This window comes from Rousettus aegyptiacus, unplaced genomic scaffold (genome assembly GCF_014176215.1).
Source record: "Rousettus aegyptiacus isolate mRouAeg1 unplaced genomic scaffold, mRouAeg1.p scaffold_m13_p_5, whole genome shotgun sequence".
Classification (NCBI taxonomy): domain Eukaryota; kingdom Metazoa; phylum Chordata; class Mammalia; order Chiroptera; family Pteropodidae; genus Rousettus; species Rousettus aegyptiacus.
The window spans coordinates 78118606-78142858 of NW_023416308.1; the positions used below are offsets into that span (position 1 = coordinate 78118606).

Genomic DNA, 24253 nt, shown 5'->3' on the forward strand with positions numbered 1-24253 from the left:
AATGACAACACAATTTTTATAAGGCATGACATGGACATAAAGATCTAGTTCTTATTTTCGATCTCATAATGTTTTTCTCAGATGCTTTTGGCAAAGTGTGAAGAGCATGGTGTCTAAGACACAGAAAGGCTGGATTCAAATCTCAACCTTGATCCATGTTAAATGTCTGAACTTTGAAGACTTACATACCCTTGACCTCAGTTTCTTCATTTCTATAATTAATCATTTCATTGAGCTATTTTGAAGAATAAATGAAATGTATTTTAAAAGTAGTTAGTATTAAAAGTCAACAGGTATTAATTACTATGACTATTATTTTTATTATTTTATTATTCTTTTTTTGTGATTCCCTTATTGAACCATAAATTCTTGGGTATATATACAAATATTTTACAACTGAAAACATGAAAATGCCTACTAAATATTGGTTGAATAAATGAACAAAATGAGAAAATATCTGATAGGCGGTCATCTACCAGGGTTGCTCTTCTACAGTGAAAGTTACTATTTATTTTGTAAAGAGATGCTTGAGTATAGCCTTGCGAATCTGTTTTGTTTTTACACTATAGATGATGGGGTTGAGCACAGGGGGCAGAATCAGGTAAATATTGGCCATCATCGATTGAACCACTTTGGGGGCTGATTGACCATAACGATGCACCAAGGACAAGCTCATCATGGGGATATAGAAAATAGCCACTGCTCCAATGTGGGAGATGCAGGTGCTAAAGACTTTGTACCGTTCTTCAGAGGAGGCAATGGTGAGCACAGAGCGAATTATCAAGATATAGGACAGAACAATGCATGGTGTATCTACTCCTGTGGTCAGGCTGAGATCAATTAATCCGCAGATGCTGTTGGGCTGAGTATCCGAACATGCTAATTTAATCACATCTGGATGGTAACAGTAGGAATGGGAAAGAACATTTGCTCTACAGAAATGGAGGAGTTTAAGGAGCAAAAGTAGTGGCACTACTAATACTACAGCGCGCATTATTATTATGAGGCCCATCTGAATGATTCTGGAATTAGTGAGAATGGTAGTGTACCTTAGAGGGTAACAGATAGCCACATAGCGGTCAAAGGCCATAGCCACCAGTACCCCAGATTCTATGGAGGTAAATCCATGAAGGAAAAACATCTGGGTAATGCAGGTATCTAGACTGATTTCTCGTGCATCAAACCAGAGGACAGCTAATGTTGTTGTCATTGTAGAAACAGTTAAGCCCAAGTCCGTGGCTGACAGCATGGAGAGGAAATAGTACATGGGCTCATGGAGACTCTGTTGGGTAATAATAGCAAAAAGGATCATGCTGTTCCCAGAGAGGGCAATGACATAAAGACAGCAGAAGGGAATGGAAATCCAGCTATGGACAGAGTCTAGGCCAGGAATACCAGTCAATGAGAAAATAGGAAATGTAAATGACAAATTACTTAAGATCTCCATGTTGTCCTGGGTTTGTAGCATTTGTCCTCACAATGCTCACATCCTATAGAAATAATAAATTAAGTGGTCACATAAAAATATCTAAATAAGTTTTTTTTTGGTTAGGAGAGTTATCTAAAAAAATCTATCATTGAAAAAATGAAGTCCATCTCTAATATATATATACATATATATATATATTCTTAAATTCAAGGTAAATATTTTCATATAATGTTATACATATGAAAGAAAATTCTTTTCTCTATTGACAATTTAAAGCTTCATTAACTCACAAGATTAAATAATTAAAGACCTAAAAATACCAATGCATTCATATTCAATATGTTGTGTATAAAAGGACTAATAGAGGTCCACTTAAAGATATCTATGGATCTGTAGTGCTCATGGGGCTATCTCCAGGAAAAATCTCCAGATTTGCTGATAATATACATTTGGAAGTTATCATTTAATTCAACAAGGTAGGTGAACAACTTCAGAGATTAGATTTCCAAGAGAAAACCCATAAAGATGGAACTCTGTAGAAGTTATTGGAAATGTTTATAAACACTAAAGCAAGGTGAAGTGAGGCAGCTTTATAGGAAGCATTAGAAACAAGAATCACCACCCATTGTAACTGGGTGTTATACACGAACAACTGTGTTGAATTGCTTGAGTGGTCAAATCTCCTAAGTATTAAAACTAAATGCCTCTGAGAACACATTAGTTGCTTAGAAAAAAATAGTTGAAGTACAGTGTTGAAAGGTGAGAACCTGCTACAGTGGCTTGTGGAATGAATGGAAAAATAAGTAGTGGAGGAATAGTGTCTATTAGTTTTAAAAACTTGTCAGTGAAGACAAGGAGGAAAATAGGTCATGACTAAAGAAGACTATAAGGTGGATGAAAGATTTTTGCAAGATTGTAAAGGCTTAGGGAAATGTATTTATAAACTGAGGTTAAAGATATAGTAAATAATAAGAGATTAAAATATAGAATGATGGGGATTCATTGGTATAGACAATTCCTTAAGAAGGTAGTAGGTAATTAAATGTAAAGTGTGATTGACAATAGTGAGTAGGTGGCAAGTGGGTAGATTGGTGGATGCTGACATGTTTATTGTGGCCAAATATACCAAACATAAGATTTATCATCAACTATTTTTAGATGTGTTGTTGAGTGTTTTAAAAACATTTGTAAGGTTGTACAAAGATTGCCTCTATCCACCTCCATAAATCTTTTCATCTTGTAAAATTGAAACTCTATACTCAATTTATACAATAACCCCCTTTCATTCTTCCTTACCCTCAGCCCTTGGCCATCACTATTCTACTTTCCCTTTCTATGATTTTGAAAACTCTAAATATCTCATATATGTGGAACTTGTATAGTATTTGTCCTCTTGTGATGGTTTATTTCTCTTAGTGCAATGTCTTCAAGAGTCATCCATGGCGTAGAATATGTCGGATTTTTTTTCCTTTTTACCCAGTGCCTACCTTTTTCCCTTGTGAATGATTAGGAGGTAATATACAGTGATGAATGCTGGTTTGAAGATAAGGTCAAGGTTTTCAGTAGACATTGCAGGGAATAAGAGGGTTATTTAAACCAATACACACAAAAATGTTATAAATGTTTTAAAGTCTTGTTTACTCAAAATTATAAAGATAGTATATTTATGCCATTAAAATCAATTCTAGGAAGATTTAAAGTAAAATAATAACAATATAAGTTATTGTAATATTAATATTTTTCAATGAAGCTTTTAAAAATACTTGGTGAAGTTCACATCCTGAGAGTAAACACCCTGTAATAAGTACACATGTTACTATTGCTTTTATGGTAGTCTTTTACAGTTTCTTTTTAATCTTCAGTTCCCAGGGTTTATTTCATATTACAATATCCAACTATAAACTAGTAGGGGTTGGATATCTGTGTGTTACCTTGATCTTTGAGGACAGGGTGGATGCTAATGTTATATGACTTTTCTGTAAGCCCGTATAAATATTTGTAAATAGCAAAGTACAACACTAACACAATGAATACCTTTCTCTACCACCTTACCAGCTTCCGTTTACTTCTTTGCCAGCAGAAAAAGAACAGGTTACAGTTCTGGAACCATGCACTTTATAGTAAAATGAGAGTGAGCTATGGGACCATTGGTAAAATGTGAATCTCTCTGGGACCATAGACAGAGAAAAATAGAAATCCTTCTCTCTATCTATAAATACAGGAAAATGCTGTATAGTCACAGAGGGGTTTAGTTACTAACTTAAGTGAAAAGTGGTCCACAGGGACCTTAAATGTAAAGCCAAGCAACCAAATTATCCACATAAATAGGTGTTTAGACATTGTCTGTCACTGGAGAATAGAGAGGTACATGTTTTTGTCATTGGATTATCTGTATGTTGGGAAGATAGCAAAGCAAACCAAGGTTCACTGAAGTAGTTATGGTGACAATGAAGAGAGAAAAAAAATATTCAGCCCAGTCTGAAAGTCCCTGTTTCTTCACTACCACATTGACTTCCAGGGGGGATACATCCACTCTCAAATCCACCTTTTTCTAGTTAATCAGTAGCTTTTCCCCAAGAAATAAGTTAGCTCCTGATATATTGAATAGGCCCCCTTTTGCAAGTGGCTGAGGTCACTGTGAATGAATGATGGGTTCTCATGTGCATGTGTTCTTGCTCTGGTACTTGCTATTTTCCTATGGTAATAAGTTTAACATCCCAGGCTGTTGAGAGATTTTGGCTATCCTTGTCTATGTAGATGTTTGAGTAATGGGTATAGATTACTTTATAGACCTAGAAATTCTAGAATTCGTAGGAAAATCCAAGATACACACCTAAACATTATGTTTTCCTTTTTTAGAGAAGCCTTGCATTTGTAGAGAGTCCGTGTTTGCCTAGGTATCAATTAAATAAGTAAATTGTTCCCCATTTAACTATTTTTCTATAATTTACATTTGGCTGTTTTTCTATTGCTTCTTTTTTGACAGTATTCAATGGCAGAAAAAAGTTCAATTCACTGTTTTATAACTCTATGTGGAATTTCTATCTAGTGTCTGGACTGATACTTCAACAACAAAAATGAACTAACTTCTTTTGGTTAAAAGAAGAGGAAGGCAATTACTTTTGATATGAAACTCAAGGTCATTGTCCAGCTTGAAGGCAGCAAGCCATAAACACATAATTTGCATGAAATTTTTAATACTTTATTATAAAATAGGCTTTGTGTGAGATAATTTTGGTCAACTGTAGGCTAAGTAAGTGTTCTGAGCATGTTTAAGGTAGACTAGGCTAAGTTATGATATTTAATAGGTGTATTAAATGCACTTTCGACTAATGATGTTTTCAACATATGGTGGGTTTATAGGGATGTAACCCCATTGTAAGTCGAGAAGCATCTCTAATTTAAATAGAAAAACAGATGCATGTTAAACTATTAGAAATAAGAATACTATTATTTGATTGCAAATGAAAAATGCTCAATGGTCTAAATTTTATAATAATTGCATTAATCTGGCAATATAGAACAAGTTTATTATAGTGCAGTTATTATCAATCCTGACTGTACATTAACATCAACTGGGAAGCTTTGGAAAATTTACTGTGCTCATGCCAGACCAATTGATTATCTTTGTACTATTGAACTTGAGTCTCATTCGATCTAACTTAAAATAAGGAATGAGAATTGCTTTTTAAATGTAAAAGTGCTAGGATGGAATTCTAGGGACTTCTCTAAGTTTTCTGATATTTACTTGTAAATCTTGAAAAATTTGATTAACCTCTCCGGATCTCGGTTTTCTCAGACATGAAATGATGGTAGGAAATAGTAATTTCATTTTCTGAATACCTACGAGATTTAATTGTCTCATTGATTCCCATAATTATGAAATTTTATTATCTCTTTGATTCCCATAGTTGCCTACAAGTAAATGATATCTTCACTTTATATGTTAAGAAATTAGAATCAGAAAACTTAAAAAGCCTGTCAAATTTTATGTTGATAATGAATATTAGAGGTAAAATTTAATCTCAGATATGTCTAAAGATCCTACAATTTTTGCTGCGATAGAAAGCTTTATGGCCAGGAGATTTCTGATGGCTTAGTAACATAGATGTCAATATAAAATCTTGTCTTTAAATATTTTAAGTAAACCTTTTACTGAAGAATAACATACATAACGGTGTATAACTCACAATTGTACAGCTTGGATTTTCACATTAGAACACACTGACTTAACCACTACCCATCCAGAAGCCACCTCTTTCAATTTTTCAGTTTTTCTTCCTCTTTCTTCTAAGGCAGTCACTATCCTGACATCTAACAAAATAGGTAAAATTTTTCTGCTTTGAATTTTAAATTAATGGAATAATGCTTATTTTAATTGATTCTTTTATGTTTGGCTTTTTTTCTTTTTACATCATGAAATTCATCTACACACTTATGTGTAAGTATAGTTCTTTCATTTTCATTGTTGTATGATGTTCCACCTAATAACTGACCTCAGTTAATGTCTCCATTGTGTTGTTTTTCCAGTTTTATTTTCTATTGCTAATAATTCTGCTATGAACATAATTTTCCTTCATATTTAGAAAACATGTGTGCATTTCCAGAGGTTAGAGGACTGAGAACTAAATCACTGGGCTTGCTTTTGTCCAGCTTTATTAGATAGGTCTAAGAAGTTTTCCAAAGCTAATACAGTCGTTTTCACTCCCACTAACAGGAAATGCCAGTTCTAGTTAATTCACATTTCTGGTTTTGTTTGCTTGTATGTTTGTTTTGTTTTACCCTTCCTAGTGGCTATTTACTGGTACCTTACTGAAGTTTCAATTTTTATTTTCTTTATGATTAATCAAGGGGAACAGTTTTTGATATATTTTATGGTGTTTGACTATTTCCTCTTAGGAAATGCCTTTCTAAGTGTTTTTTTTTTGGGGGGGGGAAGTTAGTTTAATTTTATAGAATACAGATGATACAATACAGATGACTCAATGAGAGAGAATGGGGACAAAAACAAATAGATGTATACTGACTATAACTTATTTTCAGAACAGAAGATTACTTGTTTTAGTGGTTATTAACTAAAGCCCGATCTTTCCAAATCTTTTGCCTATTTTCTCTTGAGTTGTGTTCCTTACCTCCTCATCACTCATTCATGCCTTTCATTTCCATATGGTCATCCAATAGATCTGGCACCAGTTATGGAAGTAAAAATTGCAATTTTGCAATTGCATTGTAAAATTATTTTTGGTATAGAGCAACTAACTTTTTGTGGGTTTGTTTCTAGATTTTCTGTTATATCCTATTTTGTTTGTCAGACTCTTCACTGCCTTTATATCATGCTTTGATGCCTGGTATTATAAGCTCTTCAATTTTATTCTTATATAACAGTGCTTTGGCAATTCTAGATCCTTCATCTTTCCGCATAAATTTTAGAATAACTTTTTCAGGAGAACTATCTAAGATTTTGAATGGGGTCAAATAAGATCTATTAATCACTTTCAAAGAACTTATCTTTTTTTTAGATATTCTTTAATTTCTCCAATCAATGCTTAATATTTTTTCTATTGATACCTTTCATATATTGCATTTGATTTATTCCAAGCTGTATGATGTTAGAACTATAATTTCTAATTAATTATTGTTGATTTATAGAAATACAGTTAATATTTTAATATTGTTCTTGTATTTAGTCATCTCGCTTAATGATAATAATTACTAAAACTACTTATTCATGTCAATTATTTTATCTAAGGCTATGCCTATTTGTTCTTTATGATTATGTAAATGCACAATCATGTCATCTGTGAATAATTTGGTTTATTTATTTTATTTTCCTTTATAATGCTGCAGTGTTTTACTTTTCTTGCCTCATTACACTTGTTATGGTCTCTGATACAAAAGTAAGTAAAAGTGGCGGTGGTAGGTACCTGTGCCCAAACTCAGAATGAATATTTTCAGCATTTCAATATTAATCAGGATTTTTGAATAAGTTTCTGTTTCAGTTTATTAAGTTAACATGAATATTTGTTGTGTTTTTTTTTTATTCACTGAAGAATCACATAGTTTTTTTTTCTCTTTATCCTATTAATGTGGTAAAAGACATTAAATGATAAATATTCTTGTTGTGTAACTTTGTTAATATTTTTTGAGACTTTTTCTCTATGTTAGAGAGATCTAATTTAATTTGCCTTATTTCACTATACTTCTTCAAGGTTTTGTGGCCTTACAACAAAATAAGTTAGAAAGTGTTCTTTTTGTCCTCTCTGTAAATTCATTACTCCCATCTATGTCTTTATCTTCACATGTTCTCCTTGTGTCCATGTATTTGTGTCCAAATTTCCCCCTTTTCTAAAGGAAATCAATCATTTCGGACTAGGGCTCACACAAATGACCTCATTTAAACTTTATTACCTTGTAAAGACCTATCTTCAAATAAGATCTTAAAAGTGGTATTTCCAGAAGAAGCTAATAACTAATTTTTAACTATGTTAAAGTCCTTGGATCCAAAATAGAGCTACATATGTTAGTTTATTATAGATATTATCAGCATACAAATTGATTTTATGAGAAACTTTTGCTGAATTAAAATGTACCTTTTAAAGAAGAGAAATTCACACTGGATATCTTCAGTTGATCCAATGTAATATTTATTGAGTATTTATTATGTGCCAGACAGACTTATAGCTACACTCAGTGTGGAGAAATATATAAGAAGTCTGCATCTTTAGCATAACAATTAATTTATCATATGGAATACATAAAGAACCTAATTGGGTATTAAAATAAATGGGCACACAGTATGAAAAATTAAAATGTACACCTATATTTAAGAGGCAATCAATTGTAAAATAAAATAGTGATTGGAATCATTCTGGCTATATGGAAGCTAAAGCAATGGAATAAGAAGTAGAGCACTGAGATATACAGAAATAGGATGATGCAAATGTGAGACACATGTGCCAAATACCTTGGGCTAGGCTTCTCTGTAGCGTAGCTACTACACAACATGCAATATCATAACATATGGTGTTGTAAAGACAATATATCAAATCCAACCACAGAGAAGGCCATGAGAGACCATAGATATAGTCTAGTGTCAGCATATGCCAGTTTTAGCATAGCCACATGCTCACAGTAGGTCTAGGGGATGATTTGGTTGAGGCAGAGGGGCAACTAGGAGAACGTGAAAAAAAGAGGCTCACTCACAGCACACTTTCTGTTATCACAGCTGTTCTCAGCTTGGCTGCCAATTATTATAACAAAATGACATGGTGAGTCAGAAAGCAGATGTACGCATCTAGTACTCAGATAGCACAGGACCCTGGCAGAAGAGAAAGGATGGATGAAGCAGACCTGGCATTGTAGAGGCAGTTATAATAGTTGCTCTTATGGGATTGAAACTAATGCAATGAACAACATCTTAGGTTAGGTGGAAATAAGAGGATCTCCACAATGAAAACCAGCAGGGCTTTGAAGAAATACGTGGTTCATAGTAGTCAATGCAGGCCACGTCAAAGAGAGAGGCTGTTTCTTACAATTTTCACAGCTTAGCTTATATAGAACAGGAAACAGATCTAGAATTGAGAATCTTCCCACCTAGGAAAGACAGAAGGCATGGGTGGGGGCCTAACCCCCAAAAGTGGTATCAGAGGACAACTATTAGTGGAAGAGGAACCTACACTCTGAAGAGACTAACCAAGTAATAAACACATATTATTCTTGAGAAGACTGGAAATTATGAGAGCTGAGTGGTTAGAAAATTGTCTGAGCAGAAAACTACTTTTTATATGTTAATAATATTTTTATTGAATTAAATCTAAAAAAATTGGGCTATGTTCAGTTTCTCCTGATGGCAGTGTTCATAAATCACTGGCCCGCATTTCTAGAATGAAGAATCAACATTTCAAACATTAAATCTTTAAATGGAAATGAGTCACAGTAAATGCTACATTAACCCTTGTCCTTTTATTTCAAATAAAAGTTAATTGTGTATAAAGAAATAAATTACTTTATTATGCCTGTGGGTGTATCTGAATGCTTTTCTTTTTTATACACATTGAATTGAAATAAATTTAAAACTCAAGAAAATGGGAGAGAGAGAGACACACACACACACACACACACAGAATGGAAGAGCTAACTCTATCAGAATCTTGCCATTCCTCTTCCTTGCACTCTAATTCTTTACAGAATCCTGAGGATGTTCCCATAACTTTGCCTCCTTTGTCTGGGGTCAGTTCTACCTGTAAAGGTTTAATTTTTTCCCTCAGAATCCAATTTCTTTCTAAGACTCTCAATAAGACAAGTCCCCACTTTGAATTTGCCCAGGGTTCTGTGGTTCAAACACACAATGGAAGCTCTCTCTCCTAAACCTTAAGTTTCTAGGAAAGATCAAGCCACTATTTTGCTTGGCAGTGCCATTCTCTCTCTAGCCCTTTGTTGTTCCTGGATTTTTCATAGTTCATTGTCTTTGCAAATGCTGGTTCCTCAGCTTTGCCTTTCCTTCCCATTTTTATCTATCTTGTGAATTAAAACTACTCTATTTAAGATACTTATTAATCATCACCTCCTCAATGATATCTTTTCTGATGCTTTTCCTTCCTTCAAGTCTCCCTGCCAATGGAGGAATTCATAAATACCCAAACATCCTCATTTAGGCATAAAACTTTTACTGTTTCTTGGGAAGTAGGCAGGTCTAAGCCATGATTGTTGTTTTATTCTGAGAGCTGAGGATAAGAAAAGCTGGTCCAGAGAAGAATACTAACTTCCCCAGTCATACCCCAAGGAAAGGCCTGAACTGGGACAAGCTTCCATGTCTCCTTGCTCTGTCTCATGCTTCTTTCAGTCCTTTTCTACTTCTGGGGAAAATCTTGGACCTAATTGCTGGGAACCTTGGCAAAAGGGATGTAAATCAGGGTTAGTTTCTTCAATAGCTGCTTCTTGAAACATTGCTATTACAAATGAGTCACTAGACCAATCATGCAGTTTAGATTCATGTACTTGCGTGTCTGGTGAAAATGAGAGCTCTCAGATAACGCATAAAATCCTTTACTTCTTTTTTAAAGTCCTACATGAGGTCTTTTTAGAATAACTGTATTCATCATTTGCTTAGTTGTTTATGTAACAAGTATTTAATCACTTACTCTATTCCAGGCTGCTAAATGTCAGAATGATTTGGTGGCTGTCTTCAAAAATTCTCAGTAAGGCAAAAAAGACATAGCTGTTGAGGATTAGTAAGAGAGAAGACACATAGAAAAGTAACTATTGAAAAATCAATGAATGAATGATTCCCTTCCCCATGTGGATTCAAAAACAACAGCTTCAAAAATAAGTTTTGTTGGTAAGTCAAGACACCACCCCACTTGGTCCAGAGTCTATATCCCCACATGATAGCCTTCTTCATTCCTTTTTGAGAACATTTACTCTTCTCTCAACAGCTCTTCCCTTCCTGATGTCTTTTCTAGCTTCCTATTGGAATGATTGTGCACACATTACTGCTCTGTTTCTGGTAGTAGGAGAACTGTTGCCATAAATCTGGTTTATAACATCCACTGAGCTGGAAGCCAATTAAAATGGGGCACCTGCTGGGGAGGTATCCTGTCTCTGTCTCCTCCCTCCTGACCTTGATCCTCATTTAAATCAGGTTTAAAATGGGGCTGGCATATTCAAGAAACAGAAATTGGTACAAATTTCATTTTAAATCACTCTCTAGGGCATAGTTTTGCACGACTCCAGGGACATCATTAATATTGATTACCACATGAATTTCTTTTCAGAGTTACACAATCCACAACTCTTTATTTATAAGTCTCTTTAAGACCTATAATTGATTTTTTCCTACCTAGGATATCTGTTTTTGTTCATTTATTTTCCCCCTACTTTCTGATTTTGCTCTACAGTCTGGCTCAGAAACATCCAAGAATGTTACTTAGATTATTTTACTTGTATTTCCTTATCTACAAATAGTAGATGGATAATTGCAGTTACTTGTACATATGCACCTGCAGTGATGCAAAGGCCTATAAGAAATATCATGATTGATATCTGGAAGACTTTCAGAAGCTAGAGAATTTAAAATCTTTTCCATGATGGCCCATACCTAAGATAGACAATTGAGAATCAGGACCCAAAAACAGACTCCAGGAGATGGGGTGAAGGCGCTGACCTGCAAAGTACCTCTTTGGGCCTTTCTGTCCTTCCCCCTGGGCCTGGGAGAAATAGGCTTAGAAGATAGAACAGGATTAGTCAGTGACTTCAGGATTAGCAGGCTAAGAATCAACATTAAACACATGATGATATCATTAGGGTATTAAGGAGTGGTGTGATGATGACGGATTGTACCAGGTACTGTGAGAGCATGAGGAAGGATTGTTAGGGTGAGCTAGGAACTTTTAATCTCTAGAACCAAAGTGCCAAGTACAGTACTGGCATATAATAAATGGGGGGAAAATGCTTATCAAATTTGAATAAGAAATGTCATTATACTAATAACACTGCTTGACTCTGCAGAGTAGACCATAAAACAAAGCATTTCCCCCTTTGAAATTATTCTAGAATTGAGCCCTGAGAGCACGGCTCAGCTCTGAGTAATATTTAAAAAACTGGAGAAGCTGACCTGCCAGGGACTGTTTTCGTTAAGTTCTGTCTGGCCTCTGTTACTATGTTACATTGGAGATGTATGTTACTCAGGAGGAAAGAGCCACTGTGACTACTCTGCCTCTCTTACTAATGGGAAATTGAGTCTCTCACTCAAAGTGCTCACTTGATAGTTTCTGCAAACAACTATAAACAAGCTTGAATTTAGTTACAAAGCTGATACCCTGGATCCGCAGGTTCTTCAGGTTATAATGAAAGCAATCATCTATTTTCACTGATTCAGAATACTTAAACATGCTTCTAATTGTGATAGAACTGCATAGCTTAAGTAATAATTTTTTTTTTTAAATATTGATGCTAGAATTGTAGGTATTCATTGTGCTTATTTTGGTAGTCTTACTCTTATTAGATGTTCTGATTGCCAATTTCTCTTGTCCTTCACTCTATTCTCATTTTCTTACAGAATGCTAGATATTTCTTGAATAAAAATATAAAATGTCCCAAATATTTTATATTTGTTAATAAAAAGAAGTGAGTGAGAAAAAATAGTTATTTTCATAACAAACTTATCTTATTTGACAAACGACATCCTTTTAAATTTCCATGGGAATAATAGAAGGATCCCTTAGGACTGAGAAGACTGGTATCCATTTTCGGAGGAATGAGGCAAAAATGGACCTGTAAAATGTCATCTTGTGGGCAGTAGTGAAATTGTTGGGATGATGGTATTAGGTACACATGAAAATTCAATCATTTGTTCATGTAAGTAGTGAGTTTTTTGTTTGTTCATTTGTTTGTTTTTTGCAGAGAGCTAGGTTTGGGGATAGGATAGTGAATAATTATGCTATGCTTTTATGAAGCTTCTTCATATTTTTAAGAACCTTCTTTGCTTTTGGCTTTGACAAGAGAGCAGTAAATGAAGATTAAAGTACAAATGCAATGATTATGATGGGTAGGTTTATTACCTTGTTTGAGGTGCTATTATAGGTGTATGTGAACATCCAAACTCATCAAAATGTATATATTAAATATGTGCAACTTTTTGTATGTTAAGTATACCTCAATAAAGTTGAAAAAAATAAGAAAAAATAAAGAAAACTTAGTTTTCTAAAATAGCTTAACATTTTAATTTAAAAGGAATTTGAATATTAATGTTGAAATTTCTAGTGACTTTTTTTTTTTTTTTTTACTACCTTTAATTTTACGATATAGTTATCTCCAGAAGGGAAACTTCTCAATTCTTTTTCAAAACTTCTTTATTCTAAAACTCATTGTCATTAAAAGATAAGCAAGTTTTATAAAGAGAGAACACACTCAGTATACCTAATTCACATTGTTAGCAGTCTCAAAAGTAATTCTGGAAATTTTATGTCTAGATTTTCAAGCTTTTCTGGAACTTACTCTATTCTGAGTCCCCTGTCCTCTTAGATTACCTACTCTACTCCCTTAGGCTATGGAACAAAATTAACCTCTTCTATACATTTGTGTTGTTTCAATTACTTTTTTTCCCCCTAAAATTAAACTTCCTTCTTTGAAAATAACTTTTAAAATTACATAAATATGCAAAAACAAAATTAAATATCACAAAAAAATCACTGCTCTGAGTAGCTATTATTAGTATTTGGATATAGTTCCAGAATCTTTTTCTATGCATTTGTATTCCCTTTTAGAATTGGCATCAGTTTTAAGGACAATTGCTATTTTTTTTTCCTTTAATATTATATCTTGATAAGTCTTCACATCCTTGGATACTCTGAAAATATAGTAGTTAAACGATACATGGTAAATTGTTTCATCTGGTTTCTTATAGGTCAATATTTGAAAATTTTCTTGATTTTGTTTTTGTAAATAACAAATCTATGCATGCCTTTGTATATTTTTTTTCTAAAATTACATTTCTATAAAGATTCCAAGATAGGGAAAATATATATATATATATTTTCTGCTGTTTTGATGGAAATTTCTAAACTCTTTTTTAACAAAGTATACCAACTTATACAAAAAATGCAAAAATAATTTTCACCTTAGTGGTCTGTGGTCACTAATTCGATAGGTCAACATATTTTTTACTGTTTTCTTGTGATGAAGAACATAGGTCAATTCAGCATTTATTATTAATTACATCTCTCTAAGAGCTCTTGCCCTAGCTGTCTTGAAAATTGTTCCTTTTGCTTCTGGGGGGTTGTTGACCTTTGGATTAGTTGTTCACAGAGATGACTTAGTGACAATATGTGATGGCCTGGCAAACTTTTTGCACTTATGTCCCAGATCAGTGAGACAATTGGAGTGGCTGTCATTCTGTGCCCCTTGACTCAGGAGTCTTTTCCACAACACCCTTGAATAACTCTGTCCCTGATTTGTTTGGTTCTAACTCCATAGATGATGGGGTTGAGCATGGGAGGCACTAGTAGGTAGAGATTAGCTAACATGATGTGTACCACTCTGGGCACATGATGCCCAAAACGGTGGGTGAGGAAAGTAAAGAGGGCTGGGATATAAAAAGCCAAGATGACACAGATATGGGAAGCACATGTGCCAAAAGCCTTGAGTCGGGCTTCACCAGAGGGCAACCCCAGCACAGTTTTCATGATCATCATATAAGATATACTAATGACAATCATATCAAAGCCAACTACAGAGAAGGCCACAAAGAGGCCGTATGCACGATTTATTCTAGTATCAGCACACACCAACTTCAGCACAGCCATGTGCTCACAGTATGACTGGGGAATGACGTGGTTTGGGCAGAAGGGCATCCTGGAGACCATAAAGCAGAAGGGGCTCACCCATAGCAGCCCTCTCATCATCACAACTGCCCCCAGTGTCCCCACTACAGATGGGGTCAGGACACTAGAGTGGCGGAGTGGGAAGCAGATAGCCACATAACGGTCCAAGGCCATAGTCATGAGCACTCCAGACTCCACAGAAGAAAAGGCATGGATGAAGAACACCTGGATGAGGCAGGCATGGTATTCAATCTTGTGAGCATGAAACCAGAAAATAGCCAGCATTTTAGGTTGGGTGGAAGAGGACAGGACCAGGTCAGTGATAGCCAGCATGGCCAGAAAGAGGTACATGGGCTCATGCAGGGTGTGGTCAGTTCTAATTATGTGAAGAACAGTAATATTGCCTACTATAGCAATGACATACATGGCACAAAATGGAAAAGCAATCCAAAACTGGGAATTCTCGAGTCCTGGGATCCCAAGCAGGATGAAGGACATAGGCTGAGAAGAGCTGTTCCCTGAAGTCAACATCATGGGATGGTTACTGTGTTCTTCATTGGCAAGAATAGATTATTCTCTGCAGGTGATAACAATCAAATAAATCCTTATTATTATTTATAATCTTTTGGAAGAAGCAATTAAATACTTAAGCAAGTAGGTTTAATGATAAACTAGAGTAATTTAAACTGTTTTAATAAGTAAAAATTTGCAAGTAAAGTGATGCTACTCTTTATTCATATTTATGCCACTAGAAATGGAGTCAGAACATACTAGCTATAACTATACTTTTTAAAATAAAAAACAGTATTTTTTTGAAAGTATGATTTGCTAAGGAAAAACTGTCTCAACAAATAATGTCATAGTAGTTCTTAACCTTTTATTCTTTAGAACTAACAACTGATTTGTTTAACTTTTCCCTTAGGTTCTTTTCATCTCTCTGTTTAAGCCACTTTGGCAACTTTTCAGGGTAGGAAGCCAGTTGGAAAACACCTTGTTTAAAGGTCCATAAGAATGTATATAGAGATGTTGAGTTAGTTCTGACTTATGACAGTTACCATGAGGATTAGGGCTCAAAAATAACTCACTGACCAATTGTGCACCTGTTAATTAAACTTATTATCTTTAGTGTATGACTCTTTCTAGATTAGGAGGCAGCAAACTTTTTTTTTTTTTCCGTAAAAGATTAGATCATAAATATTTTAGGCTTGGTGGGCCATACAGTCTCCCTTGCAACTGGTCAGCTGAGCCATTGTATAATGAAAGCATTCACAGTGTGTGAATGTGGCTATATTCCAATAAAACTTTGTTTACAAAAACAAGCTGAAAGCTGGATTTGGCCTTTAGGAGTTTTCTAACTCCTGTCCTGTATGATAAATTTTCATGAGGTGAGCCCTGCACAACATACAATCCCTAGCACCTCTGAACAGGAGTTTAAAAACATTTGCCGAAGCAAATAACAAAGACCATTATTCAGTGGCAGTGAACTTAAATAACTAATTAATCATATCTTAAAACATTATGATAGAGCCCCCTAAGCTTTATTTTGACACCATGACTGCAGAACTGTTATGTCCATACTAGAGGTTGCCCTAGTGTCCAGTGAATGACTTCGTGAATGTCATTTTATGCCTGTATTGCATTACATGGATTAACCCTACCTTCTGATTCCTCTGCTGATCACTCCCTACCTCAGAGTCAGTGACGCAAAAGCGTAGCTGGTTCTTACCCAACAGCTTTTCATTATTTCAACTTGGTTGACCCTAGTCTTTGTCTAAAAGCATTAATTCTTTCCTCCATAACATAGGCAAAAAGAGTGTTTTTCAAATCCCTCTTAACAAATCACTTCTGAGGACTAACACTGTTTCATTCGACCACACCCAATGGCTCTTAAAAAAGATTTCTTCATGATCCCAGATAGACCTAGTCTCTTTCTGAATTTCCATAGATTCACAACATTGTGAGAGAAACGGGGCTCAGGCTTTACGAGGCTTGCTCTAAGTTGGAAACTTTACCATCCTACTAGATAATAGCTATAAGTTTGCTAAAAACAAATACTATCTAGGGTATGCTGAAAATTTAGAAAAACAAACATTATCTGGTCTAGGACTCTGTTTTATCTCCTTCTGCTTGGCTTAGTCCTCCAAAACAGTCATATATTCTGTCTGAACCAGTCTTCATCCTTCCTTCCTTTCTCCTCCTGCATGCTGCCTTCTACTTGTGAGGACATAGTCGCTGAGGCTCAGGGACACCTGGAAAAGCATACTTAGACCATCCTCATTTCCTCACTGGGCACTAGTGAAGATGCTGGCTGAAGATAAAAATTCTAAAAGTACATAATAATCCCTTTCATTAGTTATGGAAGACATTGCTATTTTTGTGTATATAACACTATAAGCTTTTACATTTTTTCATTTCTAACTTTTAAAAAGCCTCCAAATTCTTATTTTACAATGAGAAAAGTAGAACTCAGAGTAGTTACATGATTTGCTCAAGGTCATATAATAAATTAGTGCCAAGTGCACAACTCCATGCCCAGTACTTTTGGTGGTATATGCTACTGCTTCTGCTATATAATGACTTATTGGAACACCCACCTAGGTTGAATAAAGTAGAACTTGTTGCCCTATCATGAAAAAAGCAGATATAAAAGGTACTTGCAAAATTATATACTGAATTATAGACAAATCTTCATTTGAACCCAGAACCTCTGCTGCTTCACTGGAATGGCTATAGAATTGGCTCCAGATTGGTCTTCTGGGTATAGGCTGCTTTCTCGAAAATGACATCTTTATTAGTTTCTGCCCATGAACCTTAATAGAAAACTCACCCGTTCTACATACCTTTCTTGCGGTGGTGACTCTGCTCAACTAAGATTTAGCTACTCATACTGTGCAACCTCTTATAAAAACCGGTTTCTCTCCTCTGCTTTACCTTTACCCCAGACCCTCCAATGGCCTCCTCACAGACCAGAGCTTCCCCATAAGAGATGCCTCTCAGCTTTCTCATGCCATTCTTCTGTCTCAGATTTTTTTTTTTGCTCTCAGATTTTCTTTCCTGGGTGGACAGTGGAAGAGGTAATCTGACCTGGGACCCAAATCTGAAGTGGGAGATGGGAGCCCTTAATGGGTTTTTCTCTTTTCTCTTTTGCTACTGTCCCATGGAATTTGGAGCCCTCACTATCAGCAATTTTCTTATTTTTTTCTCTCAGACTTATGAACTCAACATATGCAGAGTCAAGGCTAAAAGTCCTGGGGACTTAACCAATCTTCGATCATTTTTGTTCAGCGTGAGGTTTTCAGTAGTATTCCTGAGGGAAAGCACAGGTTATCAGCTTGCATCTAGGTCGAGAGATAAATATGCATTGCCTAATGAGTAGAAAAAGGAATAGTGATATGATTTCTCTTCTTGCCTAATATTCCTTCCTCCTTATCCTGATTTTAGATATTCCCCCATCTCCATCCTCCATTGGCTAGAACTCTTGTAAGCATAGTGCATACTGAAAGATGAAATTAAGTCATCTTTTTCAAGTATTACAGCTAGTAATAACACATTGAACTTCAGATTCAATTTTTTCTGTTCCCCCAAATAAAATCGAACTTGTGAGAACCTGGCATAGCTTTTGGTACAGGAAATAGAGTTACCAGAACTATGTTCTCACACTGGTGGAGCTCAGCTTTTATCTGTGAGTATGGGTTCAATCCAGCTATAGTACCCACTGACCCTGTGGGGGCCTCAATTACTCCACTCATTATGTGGAAATAGTTATGTCCATCAGTTCAATCATGTTGCTCAAGCCTGAAGGGATAAAAGATAAAATGGGCTGAGATCTTGCTAAGATATAGCTTCAGGGATATTTAGGTTCTATTTTCTCACTTTGGGGGTACCTACAAGTAAAGCATAGAACAACGACGTTGGAGCAGGGTGGGGTTCAAACCTAACCTCCTTCATAGAGACGTTGTATATGCAGGTGGCCTTTCCATTTTTCTCGCATTTCCCTGGAAGACACAGTATGAGCAGTGAATCTTCTTCCCCTCTCAGAAGGAAGCTCAGCGGTCATAGCTCTCTGGACCTGGAACCCCCAGTGAGTCAGGCCATTCTGCACAGCACACACCTTGCCTTCCAGCTTCTTGAAATCTCTGTGAGTCCTGTTGCTCTCTGTGAAGGGCAGAGATGACTGGAGCATGGGGAATTACTCACTCTTTTTTATCTCTGGGAAAGATCATAAGCAGCTCTAATTGGCTCCTGGGATTCAGTTTTCAGTAAAGACCTCACATTACGGCTTATTTAAAGGTCTATTAAAGTCTGACCTTCCCTTTCCCCCAAGCATTAGTTCTTTCTCTCCTCCTAAACCTCACTGCTTCATACTTACACTGGTTTCCTCTGAGACTGGAGATTAAAGCTGAAAGCATTAACCCCTAACTTTCTTCTTTCCTCTATATGTACAAGTACAAAAGCAGAGGATTTTAATGCATGTATAAGAAGATGTGTAGTTGAGATTACATGAGTGTGAGCTTATCTGTATATGGGTAATTTTTGTTAGAGTATATATATTTATAATGAAAGGGATATTTTGTGCAATGTGAAAATGTATTGATATATCATGCATGTTGATGTGTATATCTGAGAAAATAAATGTGCATATAAGGGACTGGACATGTGTGTGAATGAATGATCATTCAAGTATACATACTTAGTTTGATAGTGTGCTAGTGGTTTTGTGAGTGCATGGCCACTGAATATACATGCTTTGTGAAGGTGTTTGCTAATCTACAAATCTGATAATGTGAGATTATACATTATTGTGTATACAAATGAGTATGTATATGTAAGATGTGTAGGTTTGATAAGGGTACTCGATCTACTGGTGCTTTAGTGTTTTCCAAGTTAACTATGGTTCTGAGACTTCCCACTTCTGAGTGAGTGATTATCTGCAGGACTTCCAGATGCCTTGGGTCTTGCTAAAGTTATTTTTGAGAATTTGTGAGGCTAGAAGGCCCTTCTCCCTCAGTCTGAATAGTTAAAGCGTACATAGAGCTTCCTCTCTCTCAGCCCCTCTATAGGATTCTGCTGGTAATCTCTTATTAATTTTTTCTCACTATCTCCTGATGTATAAAATGGCAAATGAAGCATTTTAAAACAGAATCCAAAAATTTATTTGCAAAGAATGCAAATCAGTCAGACTTTGGAAGCAATGCCTCACAAAATACAAAACCATACATATAGTTATAGGGGAACAAATCACACAAAAAATTACCAAGGTTATCAGGTTTACATTAATGTGTTTATGGTATATTGTGATCATCATATTTACAAAGGTTATGGTATATGTTCACACTTCAGCATAACAAAAATCGGGGATACAACTGTTTTTGTTAGGGAATCCAGGTTTACAGAAAATATTCAAGGGTTTATTATTTTGGAGATTAGGCTGACGTTATAATTTTGCATTTATTTCAGGTTACAAATTGTTTTTCTTCATCTATTTCTTTTCATTGTCATACATGAATCACTTAGTATAATGAAAGTAGAAGAAATTGTCAGATTCTTTTTCTTCTTTTCTTTTCTTTTCTTTTTTCTCTTCTCTTCTCTTCTCTTCTCTTCTCTTCTCTTCTCTTCTCTTCTCTTCTCTTCTCTTCTCTTCTCTTCTCTTCTCTTCTCTTCTCTTCTCTTCTCTTCTCTTTTCTCCTCCTCCTCCTCCTCCTCCTCTTCCTTCTCCTCCTCCTTCTCCTTCTTCTTCTTCTCTTCCCCCAGAGAACATTTTCTCTCTAAACAGAAAGTGACACCTAGGAATAAGACCTGGGTTTCTTCATCCCTTGACTCTTCCACAGTTCCAAATGCCATGGTGGCTCCAAGCAGACATGACATTTGTGGAAGTCACTTATTAGGCCAAACACACTACTTTTCAAGTTTAGTTGGCTATGGCTTGCTGAAAGAGATGTATAATAGAAAATTTAATCTTTCCTTGACTGACCTTTTAAAGACCCCTCATCATTTGTGTATTTCAAAAAAAAAACCCAAAAAAATCTAGTACCTCCACAGGATTCAGAGAGGCATTAGGTGTTGAATTGCATTCTTACTAAATTCATATGTTGAAGTTTTAACCTCCAGTACCTCAGAATACAACTTTATTTGAAAATAGGGTGTTGAAGATGTAATTAGTTAAGATGAAATTACACTGGAGTAGGGTGTGCCCCACATAAATATGGAGTCCTTTTAAAAGGGGAAGATTTATGCACAAAGACCTATAAAAAGGGAAAATATCATGTGGATAGGAAAACAGAAATCAAGATGATTCGTCTAGAAGCCAAAGTTTTTGGCAAACCACCAGAAGCTAGGAGAGCTTCTGGTGGACACCCTTGCCTTGTTCCTGATCTTAGAGGGAAGGTTTGTAGTTTTTCACCATTAACTATAGTGTTGGCTGAGGGTTTGTCATAGATGGCCTTTATTATGTTAAGGTACTTTCCTTCTATATTGATTTTGATCATAAATAGATGCTGAATCTTGTAGAAGGATTTTTCTGCAGCTACTGATATGATCATATGATTATTATTTTTTAATTTGTTTATATGGTGTGTCACATTAACTGATTCGCATATGTTGAACCACCCCTGTGCTCCTGGGAAGAAGCCTACTTGATTGTGGTGTATAATCTTTTAAAAATGTTGTTGTATTCAGTTTGCTAGTATCTTATTTAGGATTTTTGCACCTGTATTCATGAGAGATACTGGTCTGTAGTTTTTTGCGTGTTTTCCATACCAGGTTTTGGTATCAGAGTAATATCGGCCACATAAAACTGAGTTGGGAAAAATTGCCTCTTCTTCTATTTTTTGGAAGAGTTTGAGCAGAATAGATATTAAATCTTCTTTGAATGTTTGGTAGAATTCATTGGTGAAGCCATTTGGTCTTAGATTTTTACATTTTGGTAGGTTTTGATGATTGTTTCAATTTCTGCATTGCTGATCGGTCTATTTAGATTTTCCAGGTATTCTTGATTCAGTCTAGGAAGATTGTATTTTTCTAAGTGCAGGTCCATTTCTTCTAGGTTATTAAATTTGATATTATATACTTTTTCATAGTATTCTTGCATGATCTTTTGTATTTCTGTAATGTCAGTTGTAATATCCTTTCTTTCATTCCCGATTTTGTTTATGTCTTTTCTCGTTTTTCTTTAGTGTGTCTATCCATGGGTTTGCCAATTTTATTTAACCTTCTCAAAGAACTAGCTTTTTGTTGTATTTATTTTTTCTATTGTTTTTTTTTAATTCAATTTTATTTATTTCTGCTCTAATTTTGAGTATTTTTTCTGACTTTAGGCCTCATTTTTTCTTCCTTTTCTAGTTTTTTAAGATGAAGTATTAGGTTGTTTATTTGGAGATAAGCTTGTAATGATATGAACTTTCCTCTTATGATCGCATTGTCCCAAAAGTTTCAATATGTTGTACTATCATTATCATTCTTTTCTATGTAACTCTTGATTTCTCTTTTTGTCTCTGTCCTGATCCAGTTATTCTTCAGTAGCATTTTGTTTAACCGCCATGTATTTGTGGTTCTTCCTGATTTCTTTTTGCAGTTGATCTCTAGTTTCAAAGCATTATGATCAGGGAATATGGTTGGTATGATTTCAACCCTCTTATATTTGTTGAGGCTATCTCTGTGTCCCAGTACATGGTCAATTCTTGAGAATGCTCAGTGTGCACTAGAGAAGAATGTATAAGCAGCTGTTTTAGGATGGAAGGCTCTGTAAATGTCAATTATGTCCAACTGGTCTAATGCTTCATTAAAAAATGTTATTTCCTTATTGATTTTCTGTCTGGATGATCTGTTCATATCCGACAGTAGGGTATTTGGGTCCCCTACTATGATAGTGTTTTGATCTCTCCCTTTAGTTCTGTTAGTAATTGATTTACGTATTTCGGGGTTCCCTGACTGGGAACATAGATATTAAGAAGAAGTGTTATGTCTTCTTGATGCATGATTCCCTTCATTATGAAGTGTCCCTCTGTATCTTTCTTTATTTTTTTAATTTTGAAGTCTATTTCATCATATATTAGTACCGCAACTCCCGCTTTTTCTCTCAATGCTATTTACTTGAAATATAATTTTCCACCCTTTCCCTTTAAGTCTATATTTGTCTTTGGAGTTGAGATGTATTTCCTGGAGGCAGCATATGGTTGGATTTTGTTTTTTTTTTTTATCCATTCTGCAACTCTGTGCCTTTTTATTGGTGAATTCAGTCCATTTACATTTAAGGCAATTATTTAAAAAATGAGATCTTTTTGTAGCCATTTTATCTTGTGCTTTCTGGTAGCTTGGTGTTTCCATTGCTTCCTTGTCCTCGTGTTTCTGTTTTCTTTATTTTGGTTGGCTTTTGTGGGTTTTGCCTATGGTTCTTCTTGTTTAATGTTATATACTTCAGTTTTGAATCTTTGCTGTTTGGTTACCATTATGAATATGAAAAGGATAGTTGTATTTATACAGTCATTCATTTTCTTCTTCATGTGTCTTATCTCCTTTTCTCTTTGTGAATTTGGATCTTTGAATCCCCTCCCCCTTTCCAGTCATTGCTATCTCATTTTTTTCTACGTACGCTGATCGATCATTACTATATTGCTATAGCAATTCTCTTCTTATTATTTAAGCTTATATGTCCTGTTCTTAGTAAAGTTTGCACTCCTCTGCTTCTATTTGCCTAATAGGCACTTTACTCCTAATTACGTATTTTTTTTTTAATTTTGTTTTATATGAGCTGACATCTTTCAGTATTTCTAGTAGTGTAGGCCTCGTAGTGGAGAATTCCCTCAATTTTTATATGTCTAGAAAAGTCTTAATTTCTCCTTCATATCTAAAGGAGAGCTTAGCTGGATACATTATTCTAGGCTGGTAATTCCTTTCACTTAATAGTTTAAATATTGATTCCATTTCTTTCTGGTTTGTAAGGTTTGTGTTGAGAAGTCCGATGAGAATCTAATGAGTTTTCCTTTATAAGTTACTGTTTTCTTCTCCCTGGTTGCCCTGAGAATTGTCTTTATCATTGATTTTTGATAACTTTAATACAATGTGTCTTGGTGAAGGCCTTTTTTGGGTTGTGATAATTGGGTGTTCTGTTGACTTCTTAAATTCCAAGCTCCAGCTCATTTCTTAAATTTTGGAAATTCTTGTCAACTATTTGTCTAAAAATACTTTCTAATCCTTGTTCCTTTTACTTGCCTTCGATAATGCCCATTATTCTTATGTTTCCTCTACTGATAGTATCAGCTAGTTCTTGTATTTCTCTTTCATTATTTCTTATTATTCGGTTTCTCTCTTCTTCTTTCTGATTTATTTCTAGATTTCTGTCTTTGATATCATTGATCCTTTCCTTCATTTGGTCAACTTTATTTCCCACGCTTGCAATTTCATTTTTCAACTGTTGCAGTATGTTTTTTTAATCTCCAGAAGATCTATTCTGTTCTTTAGTGGGTTTCAATCTACTTTCTCTGTTCATCTAGTTGTTTTACCAATTTTT

At 35.1% G+C, this 24253-nt stretch overlaps 2 protein-coding genes across 2 annotated transcripts; both read right to left on the reverse strand.

Moving 5' to 3' along the window:
* Positions 1 to 508: 508 nt before the first annotated feature.
* Positions 509 to 1468, reverse strand: LOC107517345 (olfactory receptor 51F1). The gene has a single exon (XM_016157926.2). The coding sequence runs from the start codon at positions 1466 to 1468 to the stop codon at positions 509 to 511; it is 960 nt and encodes a 319-aa protein (XP_016013412.2).
* Positions 1469 to 14334: 12866 nt separating this feature from the next.
* Positions 14335 to 15282, reverse strand: LOC107517346 (olfactory receptor 52R1). Its single transcript, XM_016157928.2, has one exon. It carries the CDS (start codon positions 15280 to 15282, stop codon positions 14335 to 14337), a length of 948 nt encoding a protein of 315 aa, XP_016013414.1.
* Positions 15283 to 24253: the final 8971 nt, after the last annotated feature.

Excerpts from the sequence above, each read along its gene's own strand:
- LOC107517346 (XM_016157928.2), bottom strand. The coding sequence starts at position 15,282 with ATGATGTTGACTTCAGGGAACAGCTCTTCTCAGCCTATGTCCTTCATC.
- LOC107517345 (XM_016157926.2), bottom strand. The coding sequence starts at position 1,468 with ATGCTACAAACCCAGGACAACATGGAGATCTTAAGTAATTTGTCATTT.